This window comes from Gorilla gorilla, chromosome 5 (genome assembly GCF_029281585.2).
Source record: "Gorilla gorilla gorilla isolate KB3781 chromosome 5, NHGRI_mGorGor1-v2.1_pri, whole genome shotgun sequence".
Lineage (NCBI taxonomy): Eukaryota > Metazoa > Chordata > Mammalia > Primates > Hominidae > Gorilla > Gorilla gorilla.
Window position 1 is genome coordinate 171,400,919 of NC_073229.2, and position 21,737 is coordinate 171,422,655.

The window sequence follows — 21,737 nt, forward strand, 5'->3', positions numbered from 1 at the left end:
TAAATTAAAGCTCAAAAAAAAAAAAATACTGGCAAACCGAATCCAGCAGCACATCAAAAAGCTTATCCACCATGATCAAATCGGCTTCATCCCTGGGAAGCAAGGCTGATTCAATATACGCAAATCAATAAAAGTAATCCATCACATAAACAGAACCTATGAAAAAAACCATGATTATCTCAATAGATGCAGAGAAGGCCTTCAACAAAATTCAACACCCCTTCATGCTAAAAACTCTCAATAAACTAGGTGTCGATGGAACGTATCTCAAAATAATGGCTATTTATGAGAAACACATAGCTAACATCATACCGAATGGGCAAAAGCTGGAAGCATTCCCTTTGAAAACCGGTACAAGACAAGGATGCCCTCTCTCCCCACTCCTGTCCAACATAGTATTGGAAGTTCTGGCCGAGGCAGTCAGGCAAAAGAAAGAAATAAAGGATATTCAAACAGGAAGACAGGAAGTCAAATTGTCTCTGTAGACGACATGATTCTATATTTAGAAAACCCCATTGTCTCAGCCCAAAATCTCCTTAAGCTGATAAGCAACTTCAGCAAAGTTTCAGGATACAAAATCATTGTGCGAAGATCATAAGCATTCCTAGACAAATAGAGACAGAGACCCAAATCATAAGTGAACTCCCATTCACCATAGCTACAAAGAGAATAAAATACCTAGGAATACAACTTATAAGGGATGTGAAAGACCTCTTCAAGGAGAACTACAAACCACTCCTCAAGGAAATAAGAGAGGACACAAACAAATGGAAAACATTCCGTGCTGATGGATAGGAAGAATCAATATCGTGAAAATGGCCGTACTGCCCAAAGTAATTTATAGATTCAGTGCTATCCCCATCGAGCTACCGTTGACTTTCTTCACAGAATTAGAAAAAAAACTTTAAATTTTATGTGGAACCAAAAAGCCCATATAGCCAAGACAATCCTAAGCAAAAAGAACAAAGTTGGAGGCATCACGCTACCTGACTTCAAACTATTCTGCAAGGCTAGGATAGAACCAAAATAGCATGGTACTGGTACCAAAACAGATACATAGACCAATGTAACAGAACAGAGGCCTCAGAAACAACCCACACATCTACAATCATCTGATCTTTGACAAACCTGACAAAAACAAGCAATGGGGAAAGGATTCTCTATTTAATAAATGGTGTTGGGAAAACTGGATAGCCATATGCAGAAAACTGAAACTGGACCCCTTCCTTACACCTTATACAGAAATTAACCCAAGGTGGATTAAAGACTTTAATGTAAGACCTAAAACCATAAAAACCATAAAAGAAAACCTATTCAAAACCATTCAGGACATAGGAATGGGCAAAGACTTCGTGACTAAAACACCAAAAGCAATGGCAACAAAAGCCAAAATTGACAAATGGGATCTAATTACACTGAAGAGCTTCTGCAGAGCAAAAGAAACTGTCATCAGAGTGAACAGGCAGCCTACAGAATGCGAGAAAATTTTTGCAATCTATCCATCTGGCAAAGGGCTAATATCCAGAATCTACAAAGAACTTAAACAAATTTACAAGAAAAAAACAACCCCATCAAAAAGTGGGCAAACTTCTCAAATGAAGACATTTACGCAGCCACTTTATGCAGACACTTCTCAAATGAAGACTTTATGCAGCCAACAAACGTATGAAAAAAAGGTCATCATCACTGGTCATTAGAGAAATGCAAATCAAAACCACAATGAGATATCATCTCACACCAGTTAGAATGGTGATCATTAAAAAGTCAGGAAACAACAGATGCTGGAGAGGATGTGGAGAAATAGGAATGCGTTTACTTTGTTGGTGGGAGTGTAAATTAGTTCAACCATTGTGGAAGACAGTGTGATGATTCCTCAAGGATCTACAACCAGAAATACCATTTGACCCAGCAATCCCATTACTGGGTATGTACCCAAAGGATTATAAATCATTCGACTATAAAGACACATGCACATGTATGTTTATTGCAGCACTATTCACAATAGTAAAGATGTGGAACCAACCCAAATGCCCATCAATGATAGACTGGATAAAAAAAATGTGGCACATATACACCTGGAATACCATGCAGCCGTAAAAAAGGATGAGATCATGTCCTTTGCAGGGACATGGATGAAGCTGGAAACCATCATTCTCAGCAAACTAACACAGGAACAGAAAACCAAACACCACATTTTCTCACTCATAAGTGGGAGCTGAACAATGAGAACACAGAAATGAACATCATACGATGAGGCGTGTCAGAGGATGAGAGGCTAGGGGAGGGATAGCATTAGGAAAAATACCTAATGTAGATGATGGTTTGATGGGTGCAGCAAACTACCATGGCATGTGTATACCTGTGTAGCAGACCTGCACATTCTGCACACGTATCCCAGAACTTAAAGTATAATTAAAAAAGAATAAATGTTTTACAGTGATGTAATAAATATAATGAGAGAGACAGTGATAGACACAAAGGACAAAGGATAGAGATTTCAGCCTCAGAATTATAGGGTTTTCAGGGGTTTTCGTGTGTGTGTGTGTGTGTGTGTGTGTGTGTGTGTGTGTGTGTGTCTGTGTGTGGAGAAGGCAAGAGAAAACAACAGTGGAAAGAGAAGTAATGATCAAAGGCATAACTGAAGAACATTTCGTAAAACTAAAATATCTTTACATTGAAAGATGTAACTCCTGGCATAATTGTTGGGTTTAAAAACATGTTTGTAAATTATATTCTGATGACATTATCATCTCTGATAGAACTCAAAAAATAAAGCACTTACCTGACACTCGCATTCCCTCTCATCCTTTTAGACATTAGTAGAAAGCTATAAAGTTAAACATGTGTCTTAAAAGTGTAAGGGTAACCATTAAAAGGATTGAAAATATAAAACATTAGGACCATTAGAGGATGGAAAAAAAAAGAATGAAAATAAATCAGTAATGGTCAGAAAGACATAAAACGATGGAAATACAAGGGACAGTTAAACAAGATGAAAGAAAGGTTAACTTAATCAGTAATGAAAATCATTGTAAATATATGAAATTTGTTTAAAATTTTGAGATTTGCAGATTGGACTTAAAAGATACTCCACAAAGTATAGCTGTAAATTGCTTATAATAGATATACTTAAAGCATAATTATGCAAAATCTGAAAGTAAATGGAAGGAAATAGGAAAAAATGTACAGATTATACAAAAAATATATACTGTCTATATGGTGAAAATATTAAAATTATTTTGAAAAATAAAATCAAATAGCATTAGGAAAAATATCTAATGTAGTTGAATGACTTCATAGGAAGGAATAATCAAATTTTAAATTATCACTTCCATCCAAATTAATTTATAAATTTAGTGTTTTTAGTATTTAGTAGTGTTCCAATCAAAACTTTTAAATTGTTCATGGGACTTAATAAACTGATTTTAAAATTCATATGGAAAAAAGAAACACCCAGAATAGTCAAGACAATTTTGCAAAAGAAGTAAGAGATGGTGGGACTTAATTTATTTGATATTGTAAATTTTTATAAAGCTCTAGAAATTAAAATAATTTACTAATTACAAATGGCAGGCAAATAGGCCAAAACACAGTATACAGTGTTCAGGAACATGTATATCAAGAGAGAGACACATTTAATATATGATAGAGGTGGCTTTGCAGGCAAGAAAAGGATGCAGTAAATAAAAGACACTGTGACAATTCTTAGCTAAATGGGGAAAAGTGGCCTCTACCTCACAATTAAAATAAATTGCAAGCCAGTTAGATACTTAACTGAATTATCTACAGAAAAACTAAAATTAAAACATAGAAGAAAATGATGTAAGGAGTATCTGTAAGATCTTGGCAAGGAGTGCTTAGCAGTATACGCAAAGCACAAGCTATGGAATAAGGGAGATACAATTTTTGTATTAAAATTTGAAAGTTTTGTGCAGTATACTTACGACAGTTAAAAGATGAACCCCACCTACCAGGTACTGATGGATAAGAACAAGAACAAGAAAGAACATAACTGTGGCTCACACCTGTAATCCCAGCACTGTGGGAGTCCAAGGCTGGAGGATCACAAGATTCAGAAAAATTTATGCATCTTCCTTTTTAAAAATTCTTTCTTCCCACTCAAAATTTCTCATCATATTTGTGTTTTTTATGAAAATGAAAATGTGGAGATGTATGTTTCAGGTTGTTAATAAAACTTATGGAGAGAGTAAATTTTGGGGGAGGGAGAGGCAAACAGTAAAATAAGACAAATTATTTAAGATAGTAAGTTTACATATATGTACAAATAGGGTCATGTGTTTATATGCGTATGTGTGTGGAGAGAGAAACTTTAAATAATAAAACATAAGCCATAGACTGTAAGACATTTTGAATACTCCTATCCAGTAAAGTACAATAGAGGGGTAATTTCATATGAAAGTGAAAAAAGAGAATGAGATTTTTTCATTGAAAAGTGCAGTTTAACAGTACACTGATGAATACCAGGTTACTTCAGTTTATCATAGCATTTGTTATGTAAAAATGCCCTGGCATCTTACATTCCCCAAGATAATTACAAACACATCTTTAAGAAATCCCTTATACAGCAGGGAACAGTTTTTTCGTATGTTATTAATTATTTCTTTAGTTGAGACATATTATTTTCCTGTTTGATATTCACTGTTTCACTTGATATTAAGTTGATACTCAGTTATTTTGATAGTTATTAATATTGTTATGCTAAGGTCTCATTTCACAAGAAATGTTAATGTGATTTATTTGGATATATTTCTAAAAGTTTTAAATTATTTTATAAAAATTAAGATATAATGAATATGGTAAATCAGTACAAATATAAAACAACATTCAAAGATCTCTAAAGCTTATATTGTGAAACAATATTATACTTCTGGGTGACATAGATATCAATATTTTTATAAATTAGCTATGACAGTTTCTCAGAAAAGATATATGGGACTACAAATCCTTGCAAGAGATTTATAAATTGCTTTCTCTTGGCTGCTGTTTTTTAAAATAGATTTCAAAATACATTTTTTTTTTTTTTTTTTTTTTGAGATGGAGTCTCACTTTGTCACCCAGGCTGGAGTGCAGTGGTGCTATCTTGGCTCGCTGCAAGCTCCGCCTCCCAGGTTCACGCCATTCTCCTGCCTCAGCCTCCCCGGTAGCTGGGACTACAGGTGCCCGCCACCACACCCAGCTGATTTTTTTGTATTTTTAGTAGAGACGGGGTTTCACTGTGTTAGCCAAGAAGGTCTTGATCTCCTGACCTCGTGATCCGCCTGCCTCAGCCTCCCAAAGTGCTGGGATTACAGGTGTGAGCCACCACGCCCGTCCCAAAAAAAACTTTTATAAACATTTTTTTAAATACGTTTTTTAAAATCTATGTTCATTAATGCATATTTAAATTTTTATTTCATAGCAGGAGAGTACCAGGTACAATTAAGAAAATTACCAAATAACATCTGCTTCTTTCCTATTTCCTGTTTAAGTTTCTGGTCATTGCAAATACTGTGATAAATTGTGGAGAGACATGGAAGTTGTTATTGACTAAGGGAGATAAAATGGAAGATTACAATGCAGTGGAAAGCATAATATGAATGTAATGAAATTTTCTGTGTGAAATTTTAAAGGGTAACTGGAAGAAAGATGCATCATCCTGTTTTGTGAATTTTAGGTAAAAGGTTACCAAAGAGCCAACATGAACAGATTTTCAGGATTACTAGGAAATTCCTAGGTGACAAAGAGCAAAGGAACTTTCCATTATGTTCAGAGTCACAAAGTCATGAAGCAATCTCCCATATTTAAGGACCTGTAGTTAGACATTGCTGGGTGGGTAGTCAAGAACAAATAAGGCAAGAAAGGTCTACTTCATGAAAGACTTTCTTTGTTCCTTTTTGTTGTTGTTGTTGTTGTTTGTTTAAGGAGGGAGGGGTGGTGCAGTCACGGCTCACTGCTCAAGCAATTTCCCAGGCTCAAGCAGTCCTCCTGCCTCAGCTCAAGCAATCCTCCTGCCTCAGCCTCCTGAGTAGCTGGGACTACAGGCATGAATCTCCAAACCAGGCTATACATTTTTTGTAGAGACAAGTTCTCACTATATTGCCCGGGGCTCATCTTGAACTCCTAAGCTCAAGTGATCCTCCAGCCTTGGCCTCCCACAGTGCTGGAATTACAGGTGTGAGCCACTGTGCCCAGCCATGAAAAGGCCTTCTGTACAATTATAAGAAAGTTAGATTCTCAACCTTTTTTCACCTTTAAATAATTAATCTAGTAACATCATCTTAAGATACATGATAAGCAGGTATTTTTTGGACTATAGACTATCATACAAATTGCAGATTATTTCCTTGCTGTATTTCAATGCAGGAACAGAAACCACTGCAGATATTTTACACATAAGAGGATTTAACACAAGAACCTAGCTGTTTAAAAAAATGTTTGGAAGGGTACAGACTTACTGAGTTTTAGAACGTATTGCCATAGCTTCAATGCAGGGAGGAGGAAACAGGGCTGCTTTCATAATTACCACCTCTCACGACATGAAGCTCATGAGCAGACTTGGAACACTGTGTTTGGTCCCCACTGCTGCTGCTCCATAAGTGTCTTCTACTGTTCAGATCTCTGTAAACATCCTTGTCAGCAGAGATAGCAACAGAAAGATAGTCTCTGCCTCACTTCTGCCTACACATTTCAAACACATCCAATTAGTAGAAATGTAATATCATCTAGAACCTTAGCTGAAAGGAGAAGTATGTTTTAGTTTTCCAGTATCTGCAGTATAGAAGGGCATATAGGAGGAAGTGCAAATCCTGTAATCCCAGCACTTTGGTACTGAGTACCAAGTGACCAAATCCTGCACACTGTGTATCTCTACCCTTTTTTCCCAGATATAGGTACCACAAAATGTCACTGAATATGGTTTCACTAAATATGGTTTAAGAAGCATTATGGTAGAAGGGAGGAAGCTATTAGAGTCTTTCAAGTAGATAATGTGAACTTTCTTGGCTTCAAAAAGATAACTCTTGTGGCAGTTTAGAATGGATTTGACGATCAATGATAATGGTTTAAATTAGGCTCAGGCCGTAAGGATGGAGAAGGAGTACACTGGGAATATCTGATTGTTTTATTAATTACTATAATAGGTTCCCATATTTTGTATGGTTTACTTGCTCATTTAATAAAGACTTACTGAATACTCATTAGGTGTAAGATATTATATTTGCTGAGAATATAAATGTGATGACATTTTCTATTATGTTGGGTTAATCTCATGGTTAATTTCAACATTACTTAGGAAGCTGTACATATTCTTCTCTCAAAATTGGTAATAATAAAATCTTCCAAATTTTGTGCTTGACTACATAATATTTGACAGGCTGCTGTCACAGCTAAATATTATAGCAAATAGGATGTATGTGTTACTCCCTAGTACTTAACATTATACATATCTTAAATTTCTTAAGCAAATACAGAACTGTCATGTTCCCAGTAACATGATTTGTAAGATATGTTTAAGTCAAGTGCAGTATAGGGATTTAGAATACAAGTTGTATTCTACAAGAATCCCCTCAGTATGCCACTAAATACAACTTGTATTTAGTGGCATACTGAGGGGATTCAACTTCATTATCTGTGTATTTCTGTTACATTGTTTCAATCATTTTCTTTTCTCTTGGTTCAGCTTATCCATTTTAAGGTAACTTTTCAGTCTCAATTTAATATGCTGTTCTTATAATATTAAAATAAATAACCTTATTAGTGTTTCCTAAGTTTTAGTGTTTCTTATGTGGGTTTCAACTATATATATTATTAAATGTTACTATTTTCAGTATAATTTTATGTTTTACTAATAGACACCAGCACTACAAAACTTAACTTGGTCTCTTGATATTAGTAAAAGATGTACGTAAAAATATGAGTCATTGTTATTTATTATCATTTAATGATCTATATCACCATAAAATTAAAAATTAAATCTTTAAGAAAAACAAGTGAAGAGTTGATTTTGATCCAAGGCAATATTTCAGCTTCATGAAACATACACTGTTTGCATTCCTGAAAAGTTTTGTTGGGGTCTTCTTAACTCTAGAACTATAAGAATTTATTTTCCTATATGTTTTTATAGCTTTATTTTAGTTGAGTTTATTTTATTACTAATAGGTCAATTTTCTATTTCTGCATAGAAGAACAACCCCAAACTTAGAGGCTAAAATAACAGCCATTTTGTTGGCTCATAGTTCTGTTGGGTCGGCAACCTGGGTTGGCTCAGCAGGAGTGCCTTCCCCTGAAGTCACTTACACAACTGTAGTTATCTGGCTGCACGACTAGGTTGGATGATCTAGCTTGCCTTACTCGTATGTCTGGTGGTTGGTTCTGGCTATGGGCCAGGCCACGGTCTCCAACAGGCTAGTCTGGGCTTCATCACATGGCACTTGGGTTCTGAAAGCATTAAAAAAGAGACCAAGCCCCTCTTCCTTGCAAGTACTTTTCAAACTATGCCTGTGGCACAACTGCTAATAATTAATTGGCCCATGCAAGCCACACGATCAATCCTAGAGTCAGTGTGGGAGGGGAATGTAATCTGAAATCTTCTACGTTTGAAATCTGTTTGTCTCAAAGCTGTTCAGTGCCATTTGTTTCATGACTACTTTCACTAAAAAATGTTAGATTTCTATTGCATGTGACTCAAACATTTCCTTAAAAAAAGATTTCTTGTGGATTACTTTCTTAAAATTATTAAATAACAATACCTTCTGTCTTGTCTGTCTCTGTGTACAAACATGCACACGCATAACACATAGTTTTTTGTTTTTTGTTTTTTGTTTTTTTTTGAGACGGATTCTTGCTCTGTTACCCAGGCTGGAGTGCAGTGAGTGGATCTCGGCTCACTGCAAGCTCCGCCTCCCAGGTTCACGCCATTCTCCTGCCTCAGCCTCCTGAGTAGCTGGAACTACAGGTGCCCACCACCTCGCCTGGCTAATCTTTGTATTTTTTAATAGAGACGGGGTTTCACCATGTTAGCCAGGATGGTCTCGATCTCCTGACCTCGTGATCTGCCTGCCTTGGCCTCCCAAAGTGCTGGGATTACAGGCATGAGCCACCGTGCCCAGCCCATAACACATAATTTTAAGTGCTCTAACACATTACTCCTTTTAAGTAGTCAATATATTTTTTAATTTATTATTATATAAAATCTTTCATATTCTTTAATTATTTTATCATTTAAACCCTCCATAAGGTAAGGATTCTAATATCACTGGCATGGTATTATTTTGTTTGGTTGCAACTGGAAGTTTAGTTTTTTCACTCTTCCTGTTCCTACATGTTCAGAGCCATGACAATTTGCCAGTTAAGAAATTCTTGAGTTCATTGTGATTTAAAAAGCATTAAATTTTTCTCTCTTCTCAGTTTACTTAAATGATGATGGTAGTTATAGAGCAGAGTAATTTTTAAGTTTGGTGGTGCTTTGTACAAATACACTCCCATTATTTATATATTTTTAAAAAAATATATGAGTCATTCTAGAGACCTTATTAAAGTGTTGGTGCCAAACTAGTTAAATGAATGTTTAAGTTTCTTGTTAATGTATTAAATACTAAATATTTTGTTCTTCTCACTTCTGGAAAACATAGTGATGCTTAAAATATCTCAGTCATGTAAGTTAGTTTTATAGTTGACTGAGGAAAAAAAATCTTAGGATGATAGCTAATATTGAGAAAGTGAGCCTTGTGAGTAACAAAGTACTATCAAATCATTTTGTTTATACAGTAGACATGTCTATACTTGGTTAAACTTACATAAATTCTTTAGAAAGAGAACGTTCTCATATAAAACACTCAACAGAAATTACAAGTAGATGAAGCTTAAGTAATTATCTAACTGAACATTATCTCTAAGAAAGAATGAGAATGAGTTGCGTGTGTTATTTATTTGATAAGTGTTTTCGTCTTGAAAATCTCTGTAATAAAATTGTGTGTTAATGGAAATATAAAATATTCTGTATGCTTTGCCGAGTGCCTAATGTTAGTATTGACAGTCTGGCAGTCATTATTATCATTTGTGTTATTTTAAGTGCTATTTATTTAAATTGTAAAGTATTTTCTGAGAGACGAAATGGGGGGGTCTGTAGGAAAAAAAATAAGCATTATAGATTTTCACAAGATACCTTTTTTTTTAACTAAAAATAAGTGCTATGAAAAGGACAAGAGAAAAAAACAGGACAAGACGGTATTCATTCTTTACCTTGAAATTAAATGAGCCAGTATGAAAGCTGTCTGCAGTTGTCAGAATGATGAATTTTAGCAAATGCATGTAAATTATTGTAATTTGTTAATGAAGGCCTGCCATATCATCAGAACATAGGAAGAAATAGTTCAAATATATTTCAGAAACATTGTCTATGGCTGAGTACAGGGGATCTCAGTCCTTCAAAAGGCCCACAAGTTAATGAGAAAGATGGACCTTGACAATCATATAAGGCAAGCCTGATAGAGATACAAAAGTATCACATCAGTTTAAATGCAAGTGGTATTTGAATTGAATCTTTGAAGAGAAGAAAAATATCAAGGAGGTGCATTTTGCCTGGAAGGAGTAGTAACCACAGGTACTGAGATGTATTAATGTGCTTAGTAATGCCTGAGAAACACAGTAGTACTCAGGGGTGATGTAGATGTTGAAATCATAGCTTATGGCCTAAAGGGTAAATGTGTGGTATGCCCAAGGTTACACAGTTAGTGGAGGACAGCCAGATTTGAAACACATTCTAACTTCAAAATTCATCTTGTATCGTGCCATGCTATCTATTTGCTGTAAGGCCTTATGTTTGATGTATAAGCTGAATTAGCGTAATTAAATATTAGTCACAGTGAATAGATAAATCTGATGATTATATACCAGTTTTGCTGTTCCTGAATTATATATCATAATCAACCCTCTAATGCAATCAGTAAAATTTGCCATTTTTCAAATTTCTTTTTTGAGTATATTTTTCTCTTGCAGGGTTACATTTTGCCATCTGCCTTTCCAGAGTAAGTGGCTCTATGTGGGCACCGAACGAGGTAATATACATATTGTCAATGTGGAGTCCTTCACACTCTCAGGCTACGTCATTATGTGGAATAAAGCCATTGAACTGTGAGTTTGAACAAATATTTTGTATCTGAAAGCATCAATAATATAATAATACCGTTACATCATAGCCAATCAGTAAATCTGTATGGAATTAAATATGTGACAGATGTTCTTAATATTAAGTACAGATTTATTAGTTTTTTATGAGTAGTATTTTGACATGGCAATTTGTAAATTTAAATTATGCATATGTATATAGAGATATATGCACATTACATATGTATATATTTACATTTGTGTACACTGTAACACTAGTTTAAGGAAACAGTCATTCCTACTAATGAAAATCATCTAATTTTTTCTGTTCTTTTATCTTCTAATTATTTTTCTTTCAAATGATGGTCATGACCCACAAATGAGTTGCCACCAATGTTTGGAAAACACTAATTTAAACTACTACTTGATATGTTTTAATAATCATCAAATATAATGTTTGCTAAAGTTAATATATTATCAAATTAATTTTGTTTGATTTTACTTAATTTTGATAAATTTTTACTTTTTGATAAATTTGATAAGTAATGATTGTTTTCATTTACTAATATTAGTAACAAAAACTAGGTTAAACTATAGGGCCCTAAGGATCTTTAGTGCTAACTCTTCACTCTGTCTTAAATTTTTTGTATCTTATCTCTTTCTACAAGTTTTTTCTTACATTTCTGGGACATAAAAATCAAAGTTTAAGGATATCAGCAAGACCCTTTTGAATGTTTCTTTTTGTTTTTAAGCAAATAGTCTTGAATTGTTGCATTCCACGGTATTTACCTCTTTTTGAGATAAGGATAATTCTGTGACGTATCTCTTAAGTCATGTGTTAGTATAGCTGTAATAGTGTATTAATCCTGGTTTTTCTTCTTGTAGCAAGAATGTTATTATCATATATTAGTCTTTTGGTAGGGTGGGTTTTCATGGTCTGTTCTTTGAATTGATCATGACATCTACTAGGTAGGCCTAGTGCAGGTGTCTGTATAGTTTCACAGATGGCTCTCATGAAATGGAGTGATCTGTCAAACTTGGGAGTTTCTGAATTAGGGGTATGCTTATTTTTACTCTATAGGCATCAGTTCAACCATATTCTTATTTGTAGAACTTCTTTTTCTCCGAGCAGATATAGGTGGCATTATTTTTTTTTTAATAAAATGTTTTTCTATTTCTATTGAAACTAAATGGGATGCCTAAATTGGAGGCTAGAATTCAGTAAAATAAGATAGGTGCTGCATTATTCAAAAATAGTAATTTTGAGAATTCTACCTTGACAATAGATTTCCTGTGTGCAAATCTTTGACTAAATTGAAGATTCTTTCCTATGCAGAAAGTGTACTTAATTGTGAATTTTGCTTAGTTATATGAGTCACCACTTCTTCCCTGATCCCTATTTTGATCCATATTAAGAACTATATGCCTATGATTTATCTCTTGCTGAAATCCTTTCTTTCTTTATAAATATAACTTATTTTCTATTTATTTTTGTTGGAATGAAATATGTAGCCATATTAAAATTCTTAATTGAAGAGAAAATCTTACTAACTTTTTCTTTTTTAGGTCATCTAAATCTCACCCAGGACCTGTGGTCCATATAAGTGATAATCCAATGGACGAGGGAAAGGTAGAATTTTTTGTAAAAAATTATATATTAAATGCACAAATTTTAGTATTTTTCAATAAACATACTATTTCAGGATCACACATTATTACAAATTGAGATTACCATTGAAGGTTGTGTATCATATACAGTTAATGCTTATTATTAATTATTAAGAACAAATGAAAGAATTAGAATCATTTACAATTTTAAAGGACAAAACAATACCTTAAAACATAAGTCAAACTTAATGCATATAATTACAGGTTATTAATTTATATTTGGCTTATTCAGACTGTTTTCCCTGATTTTCTGTTAATCCTGGTAAAAAGTTTTCTTTTGGTTTTTGGCTTCTTTTGAACACTTTGTACAATTTTTGTAGCACTAATCACAGATTGCCTTATGTTATAGTTGTCTTGATACCTCATCTCCCCTAAAATTTTTTGTCATAAATAGTTCTAATTAATAATGTAGAGTTTTTTTAATGTTATTTAATTTTTAATACTCTGAAACCAGTTTCATATAATCAGTATCTAGCTATTGTTAGATTATTTAAATCTTTTAAAATAATAAATATTTTTGGATGAATATTTATTTTCTATTTCAAACCAGTCTTTCAGGTAGTTCTGTTTAATAATGATGTTTTTCTACCTATATAATTTTATGATTTTAATAAGCTAAGTAAATACCAGGAAGTTTATTGCTATCAGAAATCAGTAAAGTGAAACCTCTGGATTTTGTGCAGGAGTTTAACCAGGGTTTTCATTTCCTCAATTGTGGGAGAGGTTGAGCTGATATATTGTTTAACGCTGTTCTCTTAGTTTGCCATTGGGTAAACAAAAGGATAATTAGACCGTTTGGAGTTAGGTCATAATTATAGCATTGTTTTAAAAACCAAGCCTTTCAATGGGAGGCATGGTAGGAGAATTCAAAACTTCCTTTCCATCTCTAATTGGTCATCAGGTCATTTTAATTCTTCCTGTGCCTTTTGCTTTTCTTTTTCTTTCTTTCTTTTTTTTTTTTTTAATTTTTTAATTTTCCTCAAAGTCTCACTATGTTGCCCAAGCCAGTCTTAAACAGCTGGGCTCAAGTGATCCTCCTGCCTTGTAATCCCAAACTGCTGGGATTATAAGCACAAGCCACTGTGCCTGGCTTAGATTGCCATTTTAATCTTAGTGTTCTACTGTTTCAAAGCTTTCAGTGGGTCTGTAGTATCTAACAAATAAAATCAGTTTTTCTTGATATATAGCCCTAGATTTCCTTATTTTTCAGGATATCTTTACCTGAATGTTGTGCTGAAGCAAATAGTTACATTTTTAGTTATGAACTGCTCTTTGATGTTTCCATACCTTTGTTTAAGTGAGTCCTTCTGTGTGGAATTCTCTTTCCATCTCTCTGCTGAATTCCTATCCACACTTTAAGGCCCAGATTAAATATTTTTCGTTTGTGATTTCTTCCCTGATAATCCTGACAGAAAATGCTTTTTCTTTCTTTCACATTTATTAGTACTTTAGTTATGAAATTTTATGGTATTTATCACATAATGCTTTGTATTAGAAATGTGTGCATATCTCAGCTCCCCTGAATTTGAAACTCATTAAGCACAAAGGTAATATTTATACAGATTTCTATTTGCCATAGCATCTAACTTATAATAAAAATACCAACTGCTCAATATACAATTATATGAATTATATATATAATTCATTCCATAAATAATGAGGATGGAGTAAATAAGTTATATATATATATAACTTAAAAAATATTAGGGTGCTAGAATAAACTATATTATCTAAACTTTGGTTTCTTTTAGACTCTTTCCTGTTTGCAAAGAACTCCTAGACATTTTGTCATTGAAAAATCATGTAAAGTGACAGGGCAAGTTCCTTCAATGCTAACCTTACCAGTGGATACTGCCACATTAAGTGAAGGTCTTGGCCAAGGAAGGTTAGACATTAGATCTAGGTTAGACTCATGATAGGAATAGCTACCGTTTATTTAATTCTATGTGTCAAGCGCTGTGCTGGCCAATTTATATACACGATTTCATTTGATCTTTTCAACAAATTGTAAATTAGAAATTTCCCTTACTTTACAAATTATAAAGCAGAGACTTGGTGACATTATGTGTTCCATAGATACAGAGCTAGACTTTGGCGGATCTGAGATTTGAAGACCAATTTCTTTAATTTCAACCCAGGAGTACTCTGTTATGCTAAGCTTTCTTTCTAGATACAGACTGGTTATATATGTTGTAGAGAAATGTATTCATATTCCACATACACACTAATGCTTTTTCAAAGAGAAAAATTAGACGGGAATTAGTCATTAGTATGTAAGCTAATTAACATCTCTATGGGTTATAAAAGATTCTAGTAGGAATAAGCATTGAAGAATTTCCAATTTTAATTAAGTACTCTATCTTTAGTTTTCTATTTTTAAATATTTATTATTCTCTTGCTTTTGTAGAGAAAGGAATTGAAAAGCTAGAAGATTATGGGCATAAAACTCTAACCTGTTGTCACATATTTCTAATATCCTTGGAATACTAGAGCTGGCTAGAGAGGTTAAAGTTTAACCCTCTTAAGTTATTAAGGTCTGGATAGATAAAATTATTTCCTTAAAGTTATATGGCTATTAAGTGGCAGATTTAATACTAGAACTCAGGTTACTTAGGTCCTAAGCAGTGCAGTGCTGTTTACAGTGTACATCAACCCTTACATTTTATTCTTTTTCTTCTCTTTCCTTATTCTCAAATGCTGTATCACATGTCCAAGATATTTGAAAAGACTGGGAAAAGAGAGAGGAAACAAATACCATTTTTTTCCAAAAGGTGTATGTATCTCAGATTGCCTAGGAAAGAAGAGATAAGGTTAGAAAAATTGACTGTATTCTGTACTAAAGTAGGAAAACTTATTTTGTTAGTTTTGATAGTCCCTCCAGCTGCCCCTGTACTCTGAAATCTTCTAAATTTGTCCTATTAAAATTACTGGTTCTGCCCAAATTTTGTTTATATCTCCAGATTACCCAAACAGATATAGACTAATCATTTTTCTAATTATTAAACAAATATTTATTGTGTGTCTACTATGTATTAGGAAGTGTATTAGATATTAGAGACATATAGATGAAAACGCATGGTACTAGCTTAAGAAAAGGAGCATCTTAATTTGTCTAGAGGAACTGGGTAGACTTAACCAGGAAGCAACACTGAATTTAGACTTAAAATATTAGTAGAGGATTGCTTATTGAATGAAAGGGGAGGAGGTTTTAAGCAGAGGAAATCTCATACTGAGATTTGGAAAATACTGAGGTGGGGCCTGGGGGTACACTGTGGTACACTGTGGGCAGCGTACATAGTTTGTGAGGCAGGAACATGCATTCCATTCTGAAATAGATGCATTTCATGAGAAGTATTTATAACATACCTGGCCCTGTGTGTTACGTTAGAGGTATTGTGGTAAACAAGATAAAAACTAATCCTTGCCCAGATATCCCGGTTTTACAGACTGCACAATAATTCAAATAAGGAAAAGTCCATTATTATATTGTGTGGTGATCCTTCGAATTAAAAAAAAAAAGTACAAAGTGTTATTGGAGCACATAGGGAGGGTATTGACTTACATTTGGTAGGTCACAGAAGGCTTCCCAGAGGAAACGATCACTAAAATGACATCTGAAAGATAAGTAGGACTAGTCAGGCAAAAAGGATGACATTCAAATGGAGTGGCCCAGGTAGCGAGGCAGCATGTACAAAGGTTCAAAGGTAAGAGAGAATATGAACTTAAGAATATACTGTAATGTATTGAGTGGCCATGGTATGGTAAGGGATGGAACTGGAGAGGTAAACAGAGGTCATACCATGATGGATCTTGTAGGTCATATTACTGAATTTGTAATTTATCCTAAAAATAATGGTGTGGCATTTAAAAGTTTTAAACAGAAGCATACATTACCCTGTTCGGTTTGTATTCTAGAACTCTTACTCTAGCTACAATAAGAAATGGGTTAAAATAGGAGCAAGACTGGAGTCAAGGAGACCCGAAAAGGAATCTTTGTGTCTTGAACCAGGGAAGAGGCACTAGAGATGGAGAGAAGTAAATTAGATAATAGGATGTAATTTAAATTTACATGGTGATTTTACCTGTTGGAGGAGAGACTAGTTAAGAATGAGCTCCAGGTTCTAGCTGGTGCCACTGAATAGACGTGATAAGGAATGGTGAGAGACACTGCAACAGGGAATTCCAGAGAAGCAGATTAGAGAATATAATTAATTCAATTTGGGGCACATTTACTTTGAGGCCTTTGTGTAGATAAGTGGAGATGTGGCCACTGGAATTATGTGTCTGAATCTCACCAGACGGATGTAGGCTGGATATGATTTGGAACTAATCAATATGTAGATGGAATAGATGAGATTACCTCATAGTGTGTAGAATTTGAAAAGTTTGTAAACTTGAAAATACATACAAAAGTTTTGAAAAGACTTCAAAATGGTACTGTTTTTGTTTTCAAAAGCCAGTTGTATGTTGAGTCCCTAATCATCAAAGACATATAAATATGCCATGCAGTGTTCTCATTTGTCATTTACATGATTACTAATTAGCAATGCAGATGTTTGTTTATATTATACATTTATACTCAACGCATTTGAATGATAGTAGTTATTTTCATTGTCAGGAAATAAATGTTTTATAATTGATATCATTCCTAGGTAATGTGCCTTTTTCTTTTATCACAGCTTTTGATTGGCTTTGAATCTGGAACAGTAGTTTTATGGGACCTCAAATCAAAGAAAGCCGACTACAGATACACATATGATGAGGTAATATTATTTTTGCTAATAAAAGCTATGGTCATTTCTCTCATATAAAGCAGTTTCTCTAAAAACTTAATTGGTAATTTTACTTTAGGCAAGCTTTGTAATTGCAGTAATACACAATTTATTTTTTACAATAGATAATATGTTCACACAACTCAAAAGATAACAAAAATCTTCTTCCCACCTGCCATTTAGTTATCTAGTTTCCTTACAGGTAGCATGTTACCAGTTTCTCTCATGTTCTTCCAAAGAGACTCTGTGCATTTACAAGCAAATTCATAAATATATCTTATTTTTTCTTTTGTACGAATGATAGTATACTATAGACATTTATAATCCACTTACTTTAAGAACCAGTAAGAATTAATTGTGATTGACAGATAAGTCTTTTCTCTCCTTTTGCTCCTCACTTCCCTTCCTTACCTTACCTCTCCTTTTTTGGCATTTATTTGTTGAAGATAGAGTCTTCCAGATGCTGGCTTTTTCTGGCTGCATCCCCATTGTCTTTAACATGTTTTTTTGTTTTTAGTTTTTGCCCTCAGATTTCCTATAAATTGGATAATTTACTGAGGCTTGATCAAATGCAGGTTTATTTTTCATTTTGGCAAGACTACTTCATAGATAATACTGATACTCATTTAGCTGGTGGAACCTTAGTGTCTATTTCAGATGTTGGAAGCCAGTGGTGGTTGAGGCCGAGATCTGTTACTGTATAGTAGTTGCAAAATAGGAGACATTCTAATTCTGTCTTTCCTTGTCTACTTATTATGTAGGTCACTTCAGTAAAGAGAACCTTCCTCTTATCTGCTATTTGTTTATATAATAGGACAGTTCATATAGCAAAGGCAGGAAAAATATGTGGTTCTTTTCCTTAATTTTAGTATTCATCTTAAGGGGTTGTTCTCTAATGGTTTCCATGATGACCAATTTATTCTGACTTTTAGTTTCAGTATGTGCTCAACAACTTAAACATATTTGATATACTTCAATCCACTGAAGTTATTGTTGCTTTTCACATTATGCCAACTTTGGTCAGTGTACCTCCTCCCTACTAATCTGTATATTTCTGAATCAAATTTAGAATAAGGTGTTTTTCTATGGAACTATGACTTCTTTCAGTGCCATGTCTGGTGGCCATAATTTAGACATCAGGAGTGTTCATGGTTTCCAATTCAGTGAGTAGAGCTATATCTAGGAAATGTGTAAGTGGTTGTTTAAGATAAAATACATCATGATCTTTGTCATAATCATATTGGTATGTTCAGTTACTGAGACATCAGAACCTATTGAGTAATTATAGCAACATTTGAATACTTTGCACATGTTTGTACATTATCTTTTTAGGCATGACTGAAAGGGAATTCCCTTTGTTTTTATGACTGTATACTTTTTGCTGCTCACTAGTCAGGATCTTCAAATTAAACAAGCATGTTTTGAATAAATACAGTTCCTATCATTTCTGTGTAGTTGTGATCTGTAGTTGTGGTCTGCAGATGAAAGCAGATTTTAAAAATTGAACATTTTGGTTTTGCTTATTATTTTAAATAGTGATCTAGGCTTGAGCCATTATGGAGTCACAGGGACTAATTTACCTTCTTGCTTTAAACAAAGAAACTGGACAGGATATATGAAACAACAGTTTTCAGCAGTTAGACAGCAGGTCATGTAGAACAGTATTTTTTAGAGAGGAGAAACAAAGAAGGTAAACCCCTCAATTGCTTTAGCTAATGGCCTGAAGAGATTTTCCAGTTCTTGGAACATGAAGAGGGAACCTAGGTGGAAGCTGAGAAGTCTCCCTGAGTTGAAAAGTCAGAGTTGGGAAATTGGGGAAACTAAGACATCTGCAGCTTAGAAGGCAAGGTATTAGAGAGCAAAGAGCTTAGAAAGAGAGTTGTAGAAGTCTACAAAAGGACCCCTGCCCTGAGTCTTCAGTTGAATACTGATTATTGCATGGGTATAAGGCTTGGATAAGATCCACCAAAAAGGAAACAGTAGAACCATTTCTGTAGCACAGACAGGACTGGGAATAGTTCACATTCCCAACAGAGTAGAGAAACTTTGTAATACACAGGGTATGAGAAAGAGTATTCAGAAAGCTGTTGTTTCAGTGGTGGAACTAAACTAGCCCTATACTAAAGGCTGGCTTAAGTTCATCCTAACAAATCTTGAATGCAAACTTTGAAAGGACTGAAAGGACTAAACTCTTTTTAAGTACGTAACTACATCCTAGGAAAAACACCCAAAAACATTTAGAAGAATATGAATAGTAGCCCGATATAAATTTTACAATGTCTAGCATCCAAATAGAAATATATGAAGTATGCAAAAAGCCAGGATATACAACCCATAATGAGAAGAAAATAGAAACAGACTCAGAAATGACAAGATGATACCATTAGCATCAAGGATATTAAAACAAGTATTATTAAATAGACTCCATATGCTTAAGAAGGTAGATGAAAGTATGAACATGTTGAAAAAAGACATGGAAGGCAAAAATCACACAAGTGGATTTTTTACAGATGAATAATAAAATAAGGTGAAAAATACTCTGAACAGTACTGCCAAAGGATTAATAAGCTTCAGGAAATAGCAGTAGAAGCTACTTGATGTGAAAGAATGGAGGAAAAAAGGACAGATCATTAGTGAACTGTGGTACGACTTCAAGCAGACTAATATGTGTATTTTGAATCCTAGGAGGAGAGTGGAGAGAAAGTATGTGTGAAGAAGCAATGACCAAAAGTTTCAAATTTGATGAAAACTATATACTCAGAGATTTTAAGAGTTGAATGAACTCTAGGCAGAAGAAACACGAAACAAACTATATAAAAGCACAATTTTCAATTCTTACAAACTAGTAATAGAGAAGATTATGAGAAACAATTAGAGGAATTTTAAAAGCCACATTAAGTACAGGGGAGCAAAGATAAAAATGACAGCAGAGGCCGGGTGCGGTGGCTCATTCCTGTAATCCCAGCACTTTGGGAGGCCAAGGCGGGCAGATCACGAGGTCAGGAGATCGAGACCATCCTAGCTAACATGGTGAAACCTCGTCTCTACTAAAAAATACAAAAAATTAGCTGGGCGTGGTGGCAGGCGCCTGTAGTCCCAGCTACTCGGGAGGCCGAGGCAGGAGAATGGCTTGAACCTGGGAGACGGAGCTTGCAGTGAACTGAGATCACACCACTGCACTCCACCCTGGGCGACAGAGTGAGACTCTGTCAAAAAAAAAAAAAAAAAAAAAAAATTACAACAAATTTTGTTTTCTTAGATGCAATGTAAGCCAGAACACAGTGGAATACCACCTTCACAGTACTGAAAGAAAAATTTGTCAACCTAGAATTTTATACCTGGTGAAATTTTTTTTTCAAAAATAAAGGCAAAATAAACACTTTTATAGACATAAAAATTGAAAGAATTAATCACTTGCAGACCTCAACTATAAGATATGTTAAAAGAAGCCCTGCATGCAGAAGACAAATGTTATGAGATGGAAATTTGGATCTATTCAAAAGAATGAAAGACTCCAGACATGGCAAATATGTGGTAGATATAAAAACTTTCTTATTTTCTGAATCTAAGAGATCATTAATTATCCAAGCCAAATATAATAAAAATGTAGGATTTTTGACATACATAGAGTTAACAGACAACAATAGCACAATGGTCGGAAGACATGGTCAGAAGACAGAGGACTATTAATAGATTATTATTTTATACATAAAGTAGCATAATATTATGTGACGGTAGACTATGATAAAGATATGTATTGTAAATCCTAAAGGAAATAGCAAAGCAACAACAGCAGCGACTCAGAGAGTTAAGCTAAATAGGAAATAAATTGAGATTTTAAAAATATTCAATCCAGAGGAAGGTAGAAGGGAACAAAGAATAGATGGAAGCAACAGTGAACAAACAGCAAGATGGTAGATTTAAATCCAGCTATGTCAATAATCAGATTAATAGTTTAAGCACCCCTTAAAAGACAGCAATTATCATATTGGATAAAAAAGCAAGATCTAACCACATACTGTCTGTAAGAAACCCACTTTTAAAGATACAGATATGTTGGAAAAAAAGATAGATGGAAAAAGTAATATTAGCAGTCATCAAAAGGAAACCAAAATGACTATATTAATATCAACCAAGTAGGTATCAGAGTGTTTCACCCACCAACAGAGTAGACATTCTTTTCAGCTATACAGG

General features: G+C 34.1%; 1 protein-coding gene across 9 annotated transcripts in view; it reads left to right on the forward strand.

The window, feature by feature from the left end:
* The window catches only part of STXBP5 (syntaxin binding protein 5), a 190,254-nt gene that overhangs the window by 49,434 nt on the left and 119,083 nt on the right, over positions 1 to 21,737 (forward strand). For all 9 annotated transcript variants that reach the window (XR_010134391.1, XR_010134392.1, XR_010134393.1 and 6 more), the window contains exons 5-7: positions 10,996 to 11,130; positions 12,670 to 12,733; positions 17,451 to 17,534. Coding sequence is in view for 6 of the 9 variants with exons in the window: in XM_055392020.2 (XP_055247995.1) it covers positions 10,996 to 11,130; positions 12,670 to 12,733; positions 17,451 to 17,534 (283 nt within the window). In the remaining 3 variants the exon portion in view is untranslated. The remainder of the gene's footprint in view (positions 1 to 10,995; positions 11,131 to 12,669; positions 12,734 to 17,450; positions 17,535 to 21,737) is intronic.